The 22049-nt window shown below is 42.7% G+C and overlaps 1 protein-coding gene across 18 annotated transcripts in view; it reads right to left on the bottom strand.

Annotated features, from left to right (window-relative positions):
• Positions 1-6677: 6677 nt before the first annotated feature.
• LOC116939822 (pleckstrin homology domain-containing family A member 6-like) overlaps positions 6678-22049 on the bottom strand; it is a 126363-nt gene continuing 110991 nt past the window's right edge. For 16 of the 18 annotated variants that reach the window (XM_076065193.1, XM_076065197.1, XM_076065199.1 and 13 more), the window contains 7 exons: positions 21212-21652; positions 13169-13525; positions 12039-12194; positions 10924-11057; positions 9701-9843; positions 9023-9115; positions 6678-8634 (listed from right to left, as the gene is read on the bottom strand). In XM_076065193.1, coding sequence (XP_075921308.1) covers positions 9033-9115; positions 9701-9843; positions 10924-11057; positions 12039-12194; positions 13169-13525; positions 21212-21652 — 1314 coding nt within the window. In that variant the 3' untranslated portion in view covers positions 6678-8634; positions 9023-9032. The remainder of the gene's footprint in view (positions 8635-9022; positions 9116-9700; positions 9844-10923; positions 11058-12038; positions 12195-13168; positions 13526-21211; positions 21653-22049) is intronic. The other 2 variants (XM_076065195.1, XM_076065201.1) reach the window with 2 other exon arrangements.

Here is a 22049-nt window from a genome sequence, read left to right as displayed (position 1 = left end):
TGAAGGGCTTTATGTGTGAGGAGGAGGATTTTGAATTGAATTCGTTGTGGGACCGGGAGCCAATGGAGGTTCTGGAGGACAGGGGTGGGTCACCGGTGCGGGTGTGAGTGAGCAGACGAGCAGCAGAGTTCTGGATGTGCTGGAGTTTATTTAATGTTTTGGTTGAGGTGCCATATAGGATGCTGTTGCAGTAATCAATCATCGCCCCTGCAATACAGATATCCACTATCATGCTCAACAAGTAGCTCTTGCAGGCTTTGCAACTGACAAAGATTGCGTGTGTGTATACTTTATCGAGCAATCTATGCCAAAGTCAATGAAATAGGAAGGAGAAGCACGCTGCCGTCAATCATTGGAGAGTGCTTCCAGGATGCTGGATTGAGGGATCTCTGCATAGAGTTTGCTGTCATTGCTGGTGTGACGGAAGGCAGTGCAAATATGAGGAGAGGCTTTCCACAGTGCAGACATGGTACACGTAGATGAAGCCTTGAAATGCATCAGCAATGTATGTGTCAATGTCTCCCCAAAGCTTCCAATAGTCAGATAATAGAAAGCAAATCGCACCACCCAGCTGTGTCAAGTGCACCTGAAACACATTAGAGAAGAGGATGATAATCTCTCAGCATTCTGGTTATCAAATGTTTGACATAGTCAACATTTTTTCCCATAATTATATTATTGAACAAACGATTCAGGTATACACAGAGGGCATGCATGGGAAGTACAATGCGAGTATCAACGTGTTATGTTTTGACCCTGCCCTATGCCACGTGTTTGCTTCCTTAACGCGTTTAACGCTCTAGGGGAAGGATGACTAAGGGGAGGGGTGGGGGCTGCTTCAATACTCGAATGAAAGATCTTACAAATTAACGCACACTGGAAGAGAAGCCATGAACGAGTTCCGAGTTTGGGGATATGCTTACTCTTCTTCTTTGCCTCTTAATTTTGCACACAGATCTTATAGTGCGGCTATTTTTTTTTTTACAATTTATTGAAATATACCTGCAGTGATGGGTGTGAGGGGTGCTATAACGGTACGGTTTGCCGTAACATTAAACACGTGGAATCATTTGTTTGCCTGCCTGGATAGGCCTTGAGGTCTCAGCCCCCAGTAGGGATGTTTCTGGTGAGGGTGAGGTGTTCGTTTTGTGTAAGAATTGTGATTAAAGTAGCGAGTGATCATCTGAAGAAATAAAACGTGTTGATATCAGGAGAGTCCCAGAAGGCGTGGTCTGTACATTTGATGGCTATCAGCGGGGCATCGTTGGCAGTTGGGGGAAGGTTGTTTCGTCGAATTTGGCTATTATTTTGGTTCGTTAAATAAGAAGAGCCATGGGGACATTTAAATTTGGTTTTTCGTCTTAGGAGGGCTGAGTGGAGCTTTTGTAGAGTTTGATCCCACTGAAGGTCTACATTTTAATGAACCTTGTTTGGGCATCAATAGGAGGGGGACTGGATGCTGAACCTCACTTCTATCCACTATTCCCTAGTACTTTGCATATGATAAACTAAAACTGTGTTCCATACGACTATGCACAGATGCCCAGCTTGCCCTGCATCTTACCGATCTGAAATAAAAAAGCTAAATGATCTCACTGCTCAAAAGCGAGAGAGTATGGAGGGGGGGAGCCTCATATCCATTGAGGCACCAGATGAGTCGTGGCTATTCCCGTGGCAGGGGCCATAATCTCTGTCTGCAGAGGACATCCATTGTGGACTTCCCGCAGATTGGCAGTGGACGAACGTGGTCAAGATAGTGTATGGAATTACACGCGTGTGCTATGTTGTACAGAGGTAGGCTGTTGTGATTCTCATACAAATGTCGGTGGGATGTTGTAGTACCGTGCATCTGCCTGATGCTTGCAATTCAAGTAATTGGAAAAACGGGGCCTCTTCCGTCTGACAAATATGAAACGCTGTATACAGCAAAGCGTGCATTTAAAAAAATTAGTTCTTTCAAACTTTCACAAGAGACGGTTAATGTTGAGATGTAGTGTGTGTTTTCTGGCCTTAATAATTTCCATTTGGCAATATTAGCTTTGTAAATTTGTACCCACATTACCATTGTCAAAGATATGTTTAAAATTGCATGTCTCTGCAGGCTGTTATGCAAACTAAGCAGTAATTAGGCTAACTTTTCTCCTCCAAAGCAGTTTTTATTACACGCTGGGTTTTTTTTTTCCTCCTTTGATGAAAATTTAAGTGGGGTCATTTTATCTCTGTAGGTTGAAACACATCAGCTTAAGATCATAGAAGTGAATCAGCAATCAGGCTTCTCTAAAAGAAATGATCAATAGACAGATCTTTTTGATTGGGCTTAATGAGGTCTTAACTATGTCTTCTCTGAAGCTTTTTACTTGGTTCTAATGAAATATTAAGTATACTAGAGGGGGGAGAAATTATTTAGGAGCCCCTTCATTTTTTCATTAATTACAAAATGAGTTTTATACTGAGGTCCTGACTTAATTTGTTTTCATAGCATATACCTTTTTAAAAAAAATCAATTATGGATAATGATGTAGGCAAGGAGTGCATCATGCTGACAAATGGGAACTCTGCGGTACATTTTTTTCCCCTTCGGCAAACGAATGAAATGCTTAGATGAAGTTAATTAGATGAAATCGTTGAACAGAGATGACGTTAAATGCTATGAGTAAATTAATTACGTAAAATTCACGGGTACAATTAATCACAATAGATGTCTCATTTGTGCAAAGATATTTGTCACGAAAGCATTCACATTCGGGCTGTGTGCGTGTCTGTGCGTGCATCGAGCAAAAAAACACTAAGTAACCAGTGAGTGTCATGTTTAGTTAAACATTTAGCACCTTGGCTTTATCAAATATTCATTCATGATTTCATTACTGCAGCAAAACCTGAAACCCAAAAAAACAAGTATCCACGTGTCTGCGGCCATGCGCGTGGCTGCACGTGAAGAGCAGCGAGCGAAGTGTAGACGCGCGATCAGCGCTACACACGGGGCCTCGAGTTATTTGTGCCCAAATTCCGCGCAACACGTGTTGGGACAATGGCTCGCGAATGACCGAATAGGTGTTACATCGGACATAAAACTCCCCCCGCGCCCCCCAGTCCCTGGCAAGATATAATCCCACTGAACAGTCCCACTATTTAAAAGCTAGATTTTACTTTTAACAGACACTTCACGTGAACATATTTTATTTCATCACTCCTATTTAGCTTTAAATGTATCTATTAAGATCTTATTCGAATATAATACTGGATACATGTATTCTTTAAAGTAAACATTTCCAGATTTGTTTTATTTCTTAAAATTGGTTCAATGTATAATACAGGTGGACTTCGCAAATCTGGCTGTCGCCTGATGAAGCTCGTAATTACTGGCGAAACGTCGTACTCAGATTGTAAATGTTGTGGCTTGGCTCTCCAACACACCGATGTGCTGTACTAGTGACGAATTGGCATGTTCTGTTCACGTGACAGCTTTTACTAATTGGCTATGTTGGGTGGTGGCGAGTTTAACGACACATTCAAATATATGCGATATAACCCAAAAAAACCTGTATTATGAATATTGGTGGCGAAAATCTACGTGTTAAACTGACAATGAAGCCTGTTAATAATCAATCGCCTGCATAAATGAAATCAATATTAACTATTTAATGTAAAAGTTACCTCCAGTCTTTAACTGAGAAGTGTCATTACATTATTTGGGCGCCGTGGTGGCAATATGTTAACTCCATCGCCTGGTATACAGGACGTCGTGGATTCGATCCAGACCCTGACGCCTGCTGTATATATTTGGAGTTTGCGTGTCTCGCTCTCTCCCCGTGGTCGCGTGGATTTTTCTCCGGGTCCTCCACATTTAGGATGAAAATTTCAAGTTTAGAATAATTGGCTGATATAATATTTCCACGTAATAAGCCACTTCGTTGAGCTATTCTTTGTGGCCAGGTTGCTTTAGAAAAGAGCTATATAGCTCAGTGGGCCTTACCTGGCAAAATAAAAAAATGTTTAAAGAGCAATAGATTTTGTAAAAGCAAGGCAGTTGCTGCCTCCCAATTGAGAAAGCTTGTTAATATCTCGTTTCGTTTTTGTCGAGGTAATTGAATGCTAAAGGTCAGATTAAATGCCACAATTTATGGGTCAAGGGTTTATCACCAATGGGCTCAATTATGAAGCCCATTTTGTCTACCATAGCCGATAGGGATGCTAATTAAATCCTTCAACACCGTTGTTGAAGAATTCGTGATCACTGTTAATCTACTGCTGGACGGTTAGCCCATTATATTTGTCTCCTTTTTTAATTCGAATGACTGCAGCATAATTCCACGATATGAGGCACAGCAAGAGCTCGCAAAGGTTGGCCCGAGTAATATTGGGAATACGCTGGAAAGGCTATTTTCTTGTTAAACGAAGCTATACACTTCAAGCAGAACACTCACCATGCACTAAAGTAAAGCTGTGATAGGATACGGGATAGAGATAATCTAGTGGAGATATGTAACATGCATTGTCAACACGGGGACAAGTAAAACAAAGCCTGATGAGACCCTGTGTGTCGAAACCAGTCCACAGTTTGCTCATCTTGAAACATTGCTGCTTAAATTATGCACTCCCACAAGGCCGTGGGTCTGATTGGTTGTATAAGATACACTTATTTGATGTGGTTTTTTTTATTTGGAGATGCACGGATATATACGCATATTTTATTTTGCTAATCAAGTGACGAGCCTATTACGCTGACCGTAAATGCAATTAGCGATCACGCCATTGGACACCGTTGCAAGCTAGGATGTTCCATCTCAAGGGATTTAACAGGTTGAAATATTTTCACAATCAACCACGACTCGTGGCTGGGCCGTTAGCCACGCGTGAAGCCAATCTGTGCTTCCCCTTTTTGTGCGTCGAATAACGGAAAGAAGCGCAGCGATAGAACGCGTGCACATGGGACATTCGTGGAATTCAGATTGAGACCCACGTGAGAGAGGATGAACAGGAGCGGGACGTGGCAATGAACGGTCATTAATCCAGCAGTGGTTAGTACATGATGAATGAATGATGGCTTGTCTGTATTAAACACCACGCAACAGTAACTCAGTGGCCAGATCCTCGTTTGGTTTACCGTCGTGAACCATCTGCATTGTACCCGTCACGGAAACTTCCGTTTGAATTGCTTTTGTGTGATGCAGCTGACCCGCGTGATTCGATGCGACTCCCGTTCACCGTCACAACTGTGTCGCTCTGTCCCCAGGCAGATTGTTGCAGTTGTGAGTCAGGTGCCGATTCCACGCATGGTGCCCACCTTCGCATAAGAGCCCTAAGCGAGTGGTGGAAATTCCACCTTCACAAGGGCGAGGGCCAGTTACTCCAAAGCAGAAGTCATTTAGCCACCCAATAGTGTTGAGAAGTTGACTCGACGACCATCGGACCTGGGTTTTAACTCACGCAAGATTTTTCACCACAGCAACAACGGGGCGGAATCCCTGCATTCTCATTACTAGAGAAAGTGCGACCTCTTGTGGAATTGCAGTGTTGGGTATTCTATTGCCAGGAGCCAAGAGGGTCATTTGTGGCCGGGTCGCTTCTGAAAAGTATTTATAGAGCTCAGTGGGCCTTACCTGATTAAATATAAAGTCCAAATTGGACAAATGAGTATCGTTTCCATCATCAATCTCCAAAAAAAAATTGTGGTTTCTCACATACACAAATGCACAAGTGTACATGTGGCAGATTGAGACCCGATTATATCCAACCTTGGTATCGCTAACATTTGCAGAACAGAGTGCTTGAATCCAACTATTAATGAGACAATGTTTTTTTTCCAGATACAGTCCATAGGAACTTTTTACATTGGCACAATGGGGCGGTGATATGGCCCAGCGGTATCACCGTTTGCCACTTGTTTGCAGAGGTTTGCGGTTCGACTCCGGCAGTCCTCCCTGGTCATTGCTACGTCAATCTAAAAAGAGTAGGTCATTGTGTGGGATATCATGGTTTAAATTAGAAAATTACTTGAACGTTACTGAATTTGGATGACACAGAGCAAACTACGCCCCACAATCTTTCCAACTCACGCACCACACCATAGACACTAAATGGATATTTCGATTTAAAGCTTTCGTGACTGCAAGGATTCATCTTCTTTGGTTCTTTCGGTAAAGTCACGTAGAATGAGAATAAAATAATAAATTGATAAAATAAAATAACACAATAATATTCTCACGACGTTTCGGCCACAACACAAGCGGCCTTCATCAGGTGAAGGGGACGAGACTGTCTGGAGGACAGCGCTGACAGTCTCGTCCCCTTCACCTGATGAAGGCCGCTTGTGTTGTGGCTGAAACGTCGTGAGAATATTATTGTGTTATTTTATTTTATCAATTTATTATTTTATTCTCATTCTACGTGACTTTACCGAAAGAACCAAAGAAGACTAAATGGATATGTTTATGGCGTTGTGAATAACGACTCTTTCCAGCATGTCACAAACCATGCGCTTAAATAAGCTCTACCTCCACGTAACCCTTGCTCTCACATTGTTCAAATATGTTGAACTGTCGCAGAAAGGCAACAAAAACTCGGTGATGTGCCTAAACTCTTATCCACCGTTAGCTTTACTGCTGGTAGCTTTTACCTCAGTAACGACATGGCACCAACAGTCAACAGTACTGCACAAATGTACGATTCGACAAATGTGAGGAAAATGCAACTTTATTATATGAAGTGTTTTAGATGATGGTTCCAGACATTTACCAATGTAAAAAAAAACTATGTCTTCTGGACAACAACCTCATTTAAAAACTCGTGCCAAATGGCAGTTTGTAATTTTTTGTTTAAATACGCGTAATTGTTTTTTTGTTAATCCATTTCTGAGCAGGCAATCCTCCTCGTCCTACTGCTGCGTGAGTAAACAACAAAATTGATGTCCAACTCCACACCTGCGATGGATCGATCCTCTCCCCCCACTGACAGAAACGGAGACGTGGTTAGAAAGGGAAATAAGTCAAGATATGTCCACAACCATTTGTTTGCTTTTTTTGCTTCCGAAAAGCAGTTTATCCACCACCCAAAGTGTTAAACGCAATCCCCGTCTCACGAAATGGGAGCAAGGTTCTCAAAAGTCCACTCAAATTGCCGTTTGCGCTACAATACCCGTTTGCTTGTCGAACTTTACTGCAATTACACTTATACATCATTGGGTTTTTTTTTGTGTTTCAGGTTTGATCACCCCGTGCCTCCACTGGAGGGCATTGCATGTATCGCACGTATTCGTGCCGCTTGCGTTACGCGGTTAACCCTCTACGCAGAGGCCGTTTAATAGTGTTGCGAGACCCTTGTTTTGTCATATTTCTTCGGCACCGTTAAAATGTTTCATGGCTTGCAGTAATTAACGTACAACAGTAAAACAAAAAACTAGTTCAATACTTTGTAAATAGACTTCTGAGGACTTTATAGCTACGTGGTTATGCAGACATCAATTTAATTGCCTCATACGGTGAAAATACTTTTCACGAATGTTAATCATTAAGTTACTCATCTTGTGTGACACGATACTTTCCAGACTACAACGGTATTCGAATAAAAATATATTTTACATCATTAAGAGATATACTAAAATCCAAAATGTTAGCATAATCATGGAAGTATGAGTTTATTATATTATTTGCATACATTTTATAATTGCATTAACACATTGTGATTTGCTCGTAATGAGCACAACCCCAAATGTGCTACACAAGGGCATGCAATGAGATTTCGAGCAAAGGTCCCCCTCATTCCATGGAAAAGTTTCATAGACGTGTCCCTTCCGTTCACTTAAAAAATGTTAACATTAAAACTGGACACGCTCCCACGTGTTAAGATGCGTTCAACAACGTATGTAGTCACGTTTTAAAAAAGAAAAACATGTAAATACAATGAAGTCAAGTTGTCCATGGAAAAAGGGGGATATAAACATAGGGAATGGGAAAAGGCTATTTAGGGCTCGTAAAGGCCATGCTAATACTAATGACCAAAGTGAATGTCCTAAGAGACTACATACTACTGCAACACCCAGACACGTGACGTCAGGGAGCCCTGACACCCTCAGCAGCTAACACATCTGAGCATTAATATGTTATTTCAAATGCAACATTTTTTTAAATTCAGATTTGAATCTGTTAAAATGGTTTTCAAGTACTTTCCATATCAGGGAAATGCGTTGGTATAATATGAACATTAGAATATGGAACGCACCTAATTTACTGCTTTTTTTAATTAACGGAATTACTGGAAAGCTTTTTAAAAAATTTACCTTAATTTTAAAATTCAAAATCCAGTTATTAACCGACTAGTTTATACTACTCTGACTCAATATGTATATCTCTTCTAGATATTGGTAAATGAAACACACATTTGCGTGTGGTTCAAATATATAACGCATTATGCCTCAATAAGAAGATGACCCTAACTAATTATAGGCCGTCAAGTGACTGAATGAAAAATGTCAATACTTTTAAAAGTGGCTCAATCATTCAGTCATAGTCGATTGATTTGGGCCTAGTGAACTCACAATTTTGGCAAAACCATGCGTTAATATGCATTCGCAATTCGTTACGTGACATCCACGTTGTGCTGCTCTTGGGCACCATCGGCATTCTGGAATTCCTTCCCCTGTCGGCAGAAAAAACTTAATGTTATCGGAGGTGAAAACGGTTGTGCTCACTTGTTATTATAGTAAACCACAACATAATTTCGGAATATCTTGTAGAGTATAAATTACTCGGCCTGTCTTTAGCAAACTCACGAGAGCCACAAAAATACTGCTTATAATTACTTTAACAATACGTATCCTTCATACGTTCGTCTCTACACACAAAAAAATACAATATTTCCCACAAAAACCCATCAACCCAACGGCCCCCTGGGGATACATGATTTCTGCAGAATTTATTCAGTACAAGCAAACTCTGGAGAGGTTCATGTGAAGTCCATGTGACAACACACAGATTGAGTTCTGGTAACGCGCATTTGTGTAACCCATAAGCACAGTGAGCCTCACCAGTGACATTTCACTTGAAGCTAAACTGCTCTCCTCCACCGGTTGGGCTCTCTGGCGATGGAGATGACATCTTTTTAGGAGATGTAATTTTGGCTACAAGGAAAAAAAATAACATGCTGTGTGACAAAATTATTAATAAAAAACAGTACATTCACTTAAGACGCAAAATAACGGTTAAATAGAACGTATACCGCACTCATCCAAGGTGATCTGTCCATTGTGATATTTTCCTTTGGCATTTGAAAAGCAACAGCCCAAACACTACAGCTGTGTGTTGTGATTGATAATCCCTTCCATAACATCAGGGTTTGCTTGGGACACAAATAATGTGATTACCAAGTGGCACCTTGTCACATTTGCAATAGGGCGTTAATTATGCAAAATATGCAAAATGTTTACAGAGATTTGTGTTTTTTCATTCTATTAATGGGAACTATTGATATCTAAAATACGTTGGTATTTTTTTTTTAACTATTGAGCCTTTTACAAATAGCTTAACACGTAGGCTTTCGCATAAATATAATTATTCCACAAATATAGTCAATTTACAATAGTCCACATGCTAATTTGGTATTTTATGCCCATGAAGCTCATTTAAGGCGATAAAATGTTTGAGAAGGATGTATGGACTCCAATGTTGCCTATTACGATGGCAGAAATGAGCACGGCTCCACCGACCAGAGAGGGCCTTGCTGCGCCGGGACGCCTCGGCTGCGAGTGCACACGACAGCGTGATCTTCCTTTCCTGCTCCAAAAGCTGTGAATTTACAGCCACCCCTCCTCCGTCGTTCCCACTGGGCAGCGATGTCACATTGTAAAAACTATTAAAGCAAAGGAGTGGCATTAGTTGTGAACATATATATGATATACTTTTTATATTCGATCAACACACGTTAAATGATAAGCGCCATAAATGCCCCAGTCCACCGAAGCATCTGTAAAGCTTACACATCCCCAAATGCGAAATCAGAGCTCTAAATTTGATCATGTATGCAAGCGATTATCGTACACACTTTACCCTACCACGTGCGACCTGCCTACCGACTGTGATTGTACTCATGTTTACATTTATACTGTTGGTATCATTGCTTTAACCGCTATGATAGGATGGTTCAATCAAGCTGGAGACTTCTGGATTGCAAGTCCAGTGTGATAACCATAACACCACAGCAACATCCCATATTCTTTTGAACAAAACATCAGATCTGAAATATTGGAGAAGTTAACGCTTTTAGTTTTAAAACTTCCTACGTTTGTAAAGACTGCACGTATTGCTGTGTACTGCGACGAAGTGCTCGACGCACATTCCAAGCGTTGTTTTTATATCTGTTAATAGAGTACATGGCAGTGAGTCCACGTCACCCCGACAGCCACTAGAGGTGCTATCGTTTTTCAGTCTTAAAAAAATTGCAAATTTTTGCCACGATTCACAACCATGAATAGCAATCATAATTTAATTGCCAGAGGTGGTGGTGGGGGTTGTGAGTGGTGAACTTTCCACCCCTTAAAATCACAATGGGGCGCCGTGGTGGCGAGATGTTAACTATCTTGCCAGGTTTACGGGAGCTAATGGGTTCAATCTCGACCCTGATGCCTGCTCTATATTTGGAGTTTGTATGTTTTCCCCATGGTCGCTTGGATTTTTGTCCGGGTCCTCTGGTTTTTCCCTTCACATTTAGAAACACGAGTTTAGATTATTTGGCGGCTAGACATTTCCACACAATAAGCCACTTCGTTGAGCTATCATTTGTGGCCAGATCGCTTCTGAAAAAGAGCGATACAGCTCAGTGGGCCTTACCTGGTAAAATAAGAATTGTTTATAGTTTTTTTGTTACAATGTCCACCAATTGACACATGGTTATAAGTGGGCGTATTTTGGGAGTGTGGATAAATGCCCTTGCCTGGCTTTGGCAAGCATGCACTTTATCTTGTCCACGTTGCGCTGCCGGGCCTCCAGCTCCCGTGTGCTCGGGGGCTCATCTTGTTCCGGGGTCTCGTCCCTCGTTGGCGTCTCCGTCGTCCCAGGACTCCACGGCTGCCAACACAGAGTGGTTATGCTGAGGGCATGCATTGCAGCACAGCAATGCAGCGCATGCAATATATTACATACACGTTAAGTAACAAAAACAGGACATGCCAAAATCCTGGTCATCGAAGTTTTCCAGAGTACTGGATCGGAGCAATTATAGCAGTAAGAGCTCATTCAATTGGAATGGAAAACGTTCATACGTTTTGATATATTTTTTTTACGTGGCCAACAAAGTGTACGCTTCATGGATATAAACCAAATGGCAGTGGAGAGTAAAATGTAATAAAATTATTTCTCAGACATTTAAACGATCACAAGTATTGGAATACTGGACACATCAAATATTGTATCTTGTTTTTCCCTGTCGGAAAAAGCACAAAATGCTCCTTAGAACAATAATTTTTCTCATCAAGGATGCTATTTTAACTCTAAAGTGAGGTATTAGTTCAGGGCCATTGTGCAAATGACCAATGTTTTTGTTTTACAGACAACTGAATGTAATTGTGGTTAGCCACAAAGGTTAGTGGTGTCAAGGAGGAATGAAGGATACAGAGTGCAAGGTTTGATCAGCAACAAGGTGGAAGGGCGCTGCTGCTGGATCAACTAAACAATTTTTATTTAAAGTATAAACTTAACTACATTTTTTTTATTTTACCATGTAAGGCCTACTGAACTATATATCTCTTTTTCAGAAGCGACCTGGCCACAAATAATAGGTCAACAAAGTGGCTCATCGAATTTAAATTTAAAGCAGCCAAATAGTCTAAACGCATGTTTCTAAACGTGGAGGTAACCGGAGGGCCGGAGAAAAATCCACGCAACCAAAGAGATACCATGCAAACTCCAAACATACAGGCGTCACGGGTTGGGATCGAACCCACGGCCTCCTATATACCAGGTGAGGTATTGAACATCTCGTCACCGTGGTGAGATGTTTAAATGGCGCAAGAATGTTGAGGGCTGGCAATGACAGGCGGAGGGTTTTACGCTGTCGGAATGCTGAAAGGTGAAATCCGCAGCCTCCAGCTCGGCACGCAGCCGAGCTATTTCCTGCGCAGGGGTCTCGACTGCTGTAGCATCAGCTGCCCTCACTGCCTGTTCCAGCGCACTGATATCCATGTCGTCCCTTTGCTTTCCTCGAACCTGCAAACATCGAGGGTCACACTCAACATGTCACAGTCCCACCGTCACATGCCACCCTTATTACTTTCAATGACATAACGTCTCTTTGAGCCGTGCATGTAACTGTACTTAACGTTCAAACCTGAATCATATAAACACGTTGCCATTAAAACCATTAACCAATGACTTTTGTTACGAATACATATTTAGTTGTAAAATATATAAATTTGTCATTAAAGCCCACCACCACCCGACACAGCCAATTAGTACGATTTGTCACGTAAAACAATACATGCCAATGAGTTACTAGTTCAGCACACCGGTGTGTTGGAGAGTAAACCCACAGCATTTAAAATTTGAGTATGACATTCTGCCGGTAATTACAACCAGCCTCATCAGGCGACAGCCAGAATTGTGGAGCAATCTTCCTGTTTCGGCCTTAAATAGAGGGATAAATATGATGTCGTCACTTGTGTGCCAATCAGGTACGAAGCCCAGAGGCGGGGGGGGGGGGGGGTAATGTAGTCATAAATTACAATGGATATTGATTATTAGTTCGGTTATTCACAGTTAATCATTTGCAAGAGTAGGCCATTGTGTGCCAGTATCATGGTGCAAATTTGACAAATTTAAAATATTACCTGCAAATGACTCAATACATAATAATCATTGCCTCCTACTGGCAGAACAATGCCCTCTTGCAGGCCAGTGCTGAGTGACCTTCTGCCCAATGGTGGTGGATGCCACTGTGAGTGCCCTTCAAATGCTTGACATGAGATGTGACACGCAAGGCACCTTGAGTTGCCAAGACATTTAAAAGCGCCATATAAATGCAAAGGTTATTTTTTTTATGCCGACCGTAATTCATGACAAAGCACCAAATCACAATGGTAACACCTCTAAGTTGTTCAGGATAATGAAAATTAAAGTACCATACATTGACAAAAAAATATTTGACTTTTTCTCCCCTGTTTGTAAAACATGCAGTTGCTCACCTTGGGGACACCGAGGGACTCTGGCCTCTGAGGAGTTTTGAATCCAATGACTGCCGTCCGTTCCATAGACACCGATCTCATTGGTGGGTTTGGGGGATTTCCTGCACTCCAATCCACGGTGGCAGACCGTTTGGGTATCCTAAGCCTGTCTTTTCTGACTTGCTCATTTGGTACAGACATGTTTAGAGCATTTATCTCAGCCTCAAGGCTGGGGTCCGTGGACAGAGATTTTCTACGGTTCTTCTGCACAATCTGCTGATGCAACCTAATCCTTTCCAGTTGCTCTTCCGCACTCATCTTATTGCTTCTGGAGGAACCTACAATAGCTCCAGTGTCCGAGACACTTTTAGGCCTCTCCTGTACAAAAATAAAACATTATAATTAGGTACAATTATAGCAAAGAAACTGCATCATGTCCACACAGGAACCGCATGGATCGCGTTAATTTAAAACCACCTTATTTGATATATCACTTTAGAAAAGCAAAAGTATTTCATAACCATAATTTTTCCAACATTTTTCCAATTGCAGTAGTTACATAGTATTATTGGGTGATGCACAGGCTTGAAATTACATTTTCCTACAACCCAAAGAATGGAAACTTAATACGGGAAAGACATCAGCGATTCTCTTTCAAGTGGGATTGTGAGAAAACAAGTATGCATACCTGTCAACCCATACGGTTTGCCCGTATTCTTGTAAAGGAACATTGAGTTTTCAGGTCCATACTGTGTACAGCCGTTTCAATAGGGGCACATTTTTGTTTGTCTATTTGGTTGTATTTCTACCTTGTGAAGGGATTTTGTAGGATGAACGTTGAGATTTATAAGGGCACGGGGTGACCAATAAGGTCTGAATTGGTCTGTAATAAAGTAGGAGCCACTTATAAAGGCTTGACAGGTATAAGTATGTATGTATGTTGAACTTCTTTTGCACTGTAGGTGGCCAACCGTGCTCATCGAAGGTGCGGGGTACGGGGACAAAGGGAAGCCAAACAAAAATGCAAACATAAACGTGGCTCCTAAAACGTCAAACATATTTTGAGGATCAAATCAAAATTAAATAGGGGACGTATTGGATCAGGTTCATGAATATCCATTTCAAATGAAACCCTTAGGGACAACTGGTAGCAGCACAGATCAAGAATACCTCACCCACCACCTGTGTTATCAAGTCTGCTGCATCAATGCTTCGGAGATCTCTAGGTTATGTTTCGGGTAATGTGTTGTGAGGAAAGGGAGTGTTCCAATCATATGTTTCCGTGATAAGAAGTTGCTAATGGTGAAGATTGTGAGGTTTTTTTTTCTTCCATATGTACAATAGCATTTAAATGAATTTAAAAAGTCCAAATTCACCATTATATTCCTGTAAAATCTCACATTAAAAAGGGAAAAAATGTGTTCAAACAGTAAACCACTGAGAATATCGATGCCACGATGTTATAGATGTAACGTTTGTAGCTAAATTATATCATAGTTACAGTTTGCACATTAAATATAAATTACCCAGAGGTAAATTGTTGTAATGATAATTTCTTAACCTAATAAATCAACCACCGTGATAATTTTAATGGTGAGGCCAGTTTGGCTAGAAAATACAACGGCAACCATCTGTGGCGTTCACCTCTAGACAAATGTAGACAAATGTAAGTTCTTTGTATTAAAATATTTGTATTCCAGTCTACCTTACACACTGAAAACAATCGGAGGTGTAAAAGCATTTTTAGTACTCTTGAATTCTTCAGACCGGGTTTTGACCACAAGTTGTTTCTGTCACTGTTAATACTAAAATAGGGAGCTTCCTTACACCAGTACCTAACATTTTTTCTGGCACTTCCTGCTGTGATATTATATATTTGCACGGTTATTTTATTATTTGCGTGTTTCATTTTTTACGCCCGTCAAATACCTCGTTTGTTCGTTGTGCATTATTCCTGAAGGACCCTGAACTCGTTCTCTGCAACATTTCATGTTTTTGCCTTTTGTTAAAGTTGTTGCTGCTCTGCTCACGCACCGAGGACTTCCCTTGTAAAATAGCCGGGCAACTGACTAAATGGGATTATCCATTGTGTCAAATCAAATCAACTCTACATTAATGTAAAATTTGCAAGTTTCACGTTGAGCATCATAATTATGTAAAATCGCTCTCTGTAGGTGGCTTTTGTTGCTGAGAGTAAAATCAAAGTCGGTGTGATACAGGACTTTCGTGCTCACATCAAGTCAGTTTCAGAGGCGACGGCAGCCCCGCTATGTTATCTTTGAACTTCATCCCGAATCAGCGCCAGAAACCTAAAAGCATTTGACTGTTGGAGGACCCACCCGCCCCCCACTGCCTTGTATCACATGTCCCCTAGCGTAGAATACTCAGTGATGTTTGAGCAAAGCAACACGATCCAGGGACACGCAGCGACCTGCACGTAGAACATAATCCCGTGACACCCCAGTCATGAGTCAAGGACCAAAAAAGGACCACCATAGGACCTAGTTTTTGAGGGCAAGAAGGAAGTGGAGCAGAGTGGTGGCCGCCTCTGAAAACTGGAATTAACGTGGTAGTGCTGCCCTGTTTAATTCATTCAGCGGCTGCCACCCCAATCCATGTTAAAGGGAAAACAAGACGGAGCTGGAAAAAAAACAAGTATCAAGAGTAAACAACGTAATAAATCAAAGAACAGAGGAGCACAGATAACTACTGGTGGTCCAAATCTTGACCTAAAGCTTTCGTGACTGCAGGAATTCATATATACGTGACTTTACCGAAAGACCCAAAGAATACTAGTGGTCCACGACAACAGAAGGACTGTGCTGCCAAACAGACCTTCCTGCGAAACCAAGAGTGTCCAAGCGATAATGCCTGGAATAGACATGGGGGGAGCTCCACATTTCAGGTCAATGGAACCTCAGCCCCTCAGCCCTAGTGGCCCAAGACGCAGTCATGCTGTGAGTGGAATGAGAAGCACAACATGCCAGGTGGCCAAGGCCTCTGAGCATATATGAATCTTGGATGTATCCTCGAAACCTAGCTGCAATACGCTCTTTGGTAGCCGGTTCACTTCGCTTGCCCCCAGGCTGACAAAGCGAATAACTGGTCAGACTTCTGCTAAGCAGATGAACGCTTCAGATAAAAAGATCCCGAATGAAGCTCCACACCCATGGAAAGTGGCTTGCATATGGGAATGAAAGGGCCCCGGGGCAGAAGGGAATTTTTTTTTCTGGATTCACGTGAAGATCAGCAATAAACATTATTCATCACATGAAGCCATGTTGGCTCGCGAAGTGAATTCGAAACCAAATGTAATTCTAGGCAGAAACCGCAGAACATACAGGTCTCTCCTTCTTAAATTATTGAAAAGGATGAGTAAAAATGCCTGACGAGTCCAGCAATCTGTCGTGGATTTTGGAAAGGAAGGCCGACATTCTCAAAGGACCTGACCTTAAAGCCTGATCTAGAGAAGCCCTTTGTGGAAATTTTCCCAACAGAAATCTGGCAACGGAGGCAAAAAACGCGTGACTCAGGCTGCATCGCATATACCACTGGTGAAAATGCCACTGGCAGGGCTTTAGGAGCAGATCCTTGACTGCAACATCCAAGCTGAGGCGGCAGAACCAGCGCTGCTCAACAACCGTGCAGTCAGACCCAAAGACTGAATGGATGCCTTGGCACCATATGCCCTGCTGGGACAGGTTGGGCCACCTCATCAGGGGCCAAGGGTGAGCAACAAGCAGAACCAGGCAATATGAGTTTGAGGACATCCAGACCAATTTGGATGCGATGAAGATCAGGTGGAGCCCTGCCCTCCACCACCTTCTCCAGCACTTCGGGGAGTATGGACAACAGAGGGAACACGGAGGCCAAATTCGTGGTCCCAGTGGCAGAGTATCTGTGGCAAAACATGCCTGGACTGCCAGAACTAGAATGCAAATTGGGCTAATTTGGCATTGTCTGGTGATGCGAACTAGTCAATTGATGGCTTGCCGAACCTGGCGACAACCCGAAAAAAATTGTGGAGATGTAAGGCCCATTCGGCTGGGTCCAGTCATTTCAGGCAGGTGTTGGAGTCTCAAGTCGACCCCAACACCCTGGCTGCCCATGCTGTCACCACATCTCTCCTCCACCCATCCACCACAACGCTGCATCCCTCCAGGAAGTCCTGCGAATCGAAGAAAACGGTCACTTTCCCACTCATCAGGATCTCAATAACATCCCTCATCATCGCTTGAAGTCACGCAAGCCCTTTTCGACCCATGCGCTTAACCTTGATTAATGCGAGTTCAACCCAGATGAAGCTTGGGGAGCCGAATGGAGTTCAAAAGAACTCACAAACACCATGTGAAAGACTCAACGTAGAAGATCCCTGGTTTGATCAACTGCACAATCCATGGCAGATGTGGATACCTGATGCACAAATGGAAAATTAAAAACTCTCCAATAGTGTGACTGTGGTCATCCAGAACAGAGACCGTACAACATATCACAACGCAAAGCCTGGTCCACAAATACGAAGGAGACATCACAGCGATGATAGTTCCCTGCTCCTGACGCGGTTATCTGGCTTGACCACCTAAAAGTATAATTTTGTAGTTATCGCTCTGAATCTACATCAGCAGCCGTACGTACAGTGAGGGAAAAAAGTATTTGATCCCCTGCTGATTTTGTACGTTTGCCCACTGACAAAGAAATGATCAGTCTATAATTTTAATGGTAGGTTTATTTGAACAGTGAGAGACAGAATAACAACAAAAATCCAGAAAAACGCATGTTAAAAATGTTATAAATTGATTTGCATTTTAATGAGAGAAATAAGTATTTGACCCCTCTGCAAAACATGACTTAGTACTTGGTTGCAAAACCCTTGTTGGCAATCACAGATGTCAGACGTTTCTTGTAGTTGGCCACCAGGTTTGCACACATCTCAGGAGGGATTTTGTCCCACTCCTCTTTGCAGATCTTCTTCAAGTCATTAAGGTTTCGAGGCTGACGTTTGGCAACTCGAACCTACAGCTCCCTCCACAGATTTTCTATGGGATTAAGGTCTGGAGACTGGTGGGGCCACTCCAGGACCTTAATGTGCTTCTTCTTGAGCCACTCCTTTGTTGCCTTGGCCGTGTGTTTTGGGTCATTGTCATGCTGGAATACCCATCCACGACCCATTTTCAATGCCCTGGCTGAGGGAAGGAGGTTCTCACCCAAGATTTGACGGTAACATGGCCCCGTCCATCGTCCCTTTTATGCAGTGAAGTTGTCCTGTCCCCTTAGCAGAAAAACACCCCCAAAGCATAATGTTTCCACCTCCATGTTTGACGGTGGGGATGGTGTTCTTGGGGTCATAGGCAGCATTCCTCCTCCTCCAAACATGGCGAGTTCAGTTGATGCCAAAAAGCTCCATTTTGGTCTCATCTGACCACAACACTTTCACCCGTTGTCCTCTGAATCATTCAGATGTTCATTGGCAAACTTCAGACGGCCAGTATATGTGCTTTCTTGAGCAGGGGGACCTTGCGGGCGCTGCAGGATTTCAGTCCTTCACGGCGTAGTGTGTTACCAATTGTTTTCTTGGTGACTATGGTCCCAGCTGCCTTGAGATAATTGACAAGATCCTCCCGTGTAGTTCTGGGCTGATTCCTCACCGTTCTCATGATCATTGCAACTCCATGAGGTGAGATCTTGCATGGAGATTGATAGTTATTTTGTGTTTCTTCCATTTGCGAATAATCGCACCAACTGTTGTCACCTTCTCACCAAGCAGGTTGGCAATGGTCTTGTAGCCCATTCTAGCCTTGTGTAGGTCTACAATCTTGTCCCTGATATCCTTGGAGAGCTATTTGGTCTTGGCCATGGTGGAGAGTTTGGAATCTGATTGATTGCTTCTGTGGACAGGTGTCTTTTATACAGTTAACAAGCTGAAATTAGGAGCACTCCCTTTAAGAGTGTGCTCCTAATCTCAGCTCGTTACCTGTATAAAAGACACCTGGGAGCCAGAAATCTTTCTGATTGAGAGGGGGTCAAATACTTATTTCCCTCATTAAAATGCAAATCAATTTATAACATTTTTAACATGCGTTTTTCTGGATTTTCTTGTTATTCTGTCTCTCACTGTTCAAATAAACCTACCATTAAAATTATAGACTGATCATTTCTTTGTCAGTGGGCAAACGTACAAAATCAGCAGGGGATCAATTACTTTTTTCCCTCACTGTAAGAAGAAGGCAGTTACACTTGCCTTGCCAGCCAGAACATGAGCTTAGAGGGGGATACCGTGCTGCTTGGTTCAGGGGAGAAGACTTTAATGTATCACGTGGCATACATCACAAAGGCCAGGTGATTAGCACATCAAAGCATCATGTCGAAGAGATCCCTGCCTGTTGACTATTGCGACAGTGGTGGTATTGTCACAGTGCAGAACAGCCTTGCCTGTGACATGATCAACCAACCAGGCTCAGGTCAGGTGAATGATCCACAATTCAAACGCTGCCAGAAATAGCTCCCTAGTCAAATAAAATGGCATCGGTCTCAACTACCACGTCCTCCTTGATTCTTCAAGGCTTCCCTGCAGAAAAATGTTCTGCCTGGGTCCACCAATGGAGGTCCTGAACAACATCGAGTGAGAGAGTGACAAAGTATCCTGTGAGACCCTCTACAGGGCCCGACTGGTCCAACAGACACCAATGAAGGGCCCGCATGTGAAGCCTAGCCCAGGGGATGACCTGTACAAAGGATGCCACGTGACCCAGAAGCACAATGAGCGACCTGGTAGAGCCGCCGTTGGCGACTAGCGACTTGGCCGCCCCTAAACGCAACTTTGCCATCTTGTACTGGGTCATAAACGTTCGCTCTGGAACCATGCCCATCACTGCATCCATGCCATAAGGAAACTAAGAGGGGAAAAGAGGACATTTTGCATCGTTGAGAAGCAACCGGATGTAATGAAAAGCGTCCACCACGAGTCGAACCGAACGAAGCAAAGCCTGCTTGGTGCCCGTATAGTATCAAAACTTCATCGAGATACTGGACGAAACACCATGACAAAAGGAAAACATGACAAGTGTGGGTCACTCCCGATAAGTTTAGCCCCATACTCGGTACAACAACACGTGCGGTAATATCTTTCGGGTGGATGCGTGAAGGTGGCTAGCAAGTCCTAGCCAATAACTTCAGCTGGCAGGCTACGCCTGGCCGACATAGTCGCGGTGTAGCAGCCAAAAGCCGCACTCCCTTGGGATAACAGAAAGTGTCCCAAGCTAAATGTAGAACTCTCCTGTCTAGAAGAACGAAGTAAAAAATAATACCTCATGTGCAAGCTCGTGTAAACTTCACAGCACTAGCACAAAAGCCAAAAGACGCTGAGGATTCTGAGTCCGGGGGGACATGTGATACAGGGTCGGGTGGGGGAGGAGACCCCCCACCCCTTCCCCTCCCGTCAAAAGGATTTCTATTTCTGAAGTTCAAAGATAACCTGGTGTGATAATTAAATCGGTTTATGAAGTCTCCAATAAACATTACGCAAGCATTAAATTAGACTGTTGTAGTTTAAATTACATTATATATGACATTTGAATAAAACAAATGGAGGGTCTAATAATGCAGAATAACTGAAGAAAAATGTAAGCCTTCAACTTAATAATTTAATTCATAATTAATTTAGGCCACTTTAAGATTTAGCCACAAAATGATCTGGCCAAATATGCGTCAAGACACTCCACCATCAACACAAACATATCAGACCAGATCATTACGTGGCCTCAACCAAAATAAATTACAAATCATAATATTGGCTAACAAAACCTATGTGTTAAACTTAAGTGTGTCATATATTAAACATTGTTTTATGGATGCTCAACTAGGTTGCCACATTTTCCACTGTTGACCAAACCCAGATATATTTATCGGTCAGTTTATGTCTATCGAAACTGTGCAGTATAGTGTAATAAAGTTCAACAAAATTCCACCGGACCTCGCTACGAATTCCTGCGACACCATGACAGGTACCAAGTCTCAAACTGCCTGGATCAGATGCAGGCAGGCAGCAACCCTACCGCTCGCGCTTACTCTGTCACTGCTAGAAGAGACGCCCATTTCCAGCACGTGTTTGTTGGCATTTTCTGCTGACCATGGCTGGCTGACAGCTTTGTGTCTCCTGGTGGGTTTCCACAAGTGAGCGCTGCCGTGAAGAGCAGCAGGCACCGACGGAGACATTGACTCGGCATTCGCTTTTCCACCGTAACGGCTTTGACCTGGCATACCGCACATGTTGGCACCATAAAGAGTTCTGCCGCTGTTCTGAAGGAGTCTTTGAGGTGGCGGCTCTGGGGTATGAGACTGTGGAGGCAGGATGTAGGATTGGAGTGGCACGTGAGCCATGTAGGCTGGGGAAGTGTTGACGCTTTGGAGCGGGGTGGTTATGCTCTCGCTGAGAGAGTCTCCTGGAGAGAGCGACCCCACTGGACTACAACTTGAAGAGTGCGAAGGCAGAGAGGACATTTTCCGGAACTGAAATAGATCACATGCACAGTTTTGGTATCAGAAAATGAATGTTTGCCTGTTCATACAACACATTGTTTATGACATTTTGTTAAGTCAATATTTAACGTTAAAGCATTTGTATACCTGTATTTGTACAGAAAGTCACCTGCGTATATTACGTATACAATATTGTATTGCTTTGTTCCAATGGTACTTCTCACGAAGCCACAAAGGTTATTGTCATACAATATATTCAGATATAAGCAAGAGATAAATATGACCTAAAGTGTCAAGGTTTCTTTAGATAATTCCAACATGTGAGAGTGTAATTAGGCTTATAGTATCATGGGGCCTTTTTGCCAGTATCAAAGTATGAAAATATAAGAATAGGTTATACCCTTTCCGCAAATACCACAGGAAATAT

Source organism: Petromyzon marinus, chromosome 7 (assembly GCF_048934315.1).
Source record: "Petromyzon marinus isolate PM22_M1 ecotype Great Lakes invasive population chromosome 7, UKy_Petmar_22M1.pri1.0, whole genome shotgun sequence".
Lineage (NCBI taxonomy): Eukaryota > Metazoa > Chordata > Hyperoartia > Petromyzontiformes > Petromyzontidae > Petromyzon > Petromyzon marinus.
Note: the sequence above shows the minus strand (reverse complement) of the source record. Positions and strands in the feature narration are given on the sequence as shown.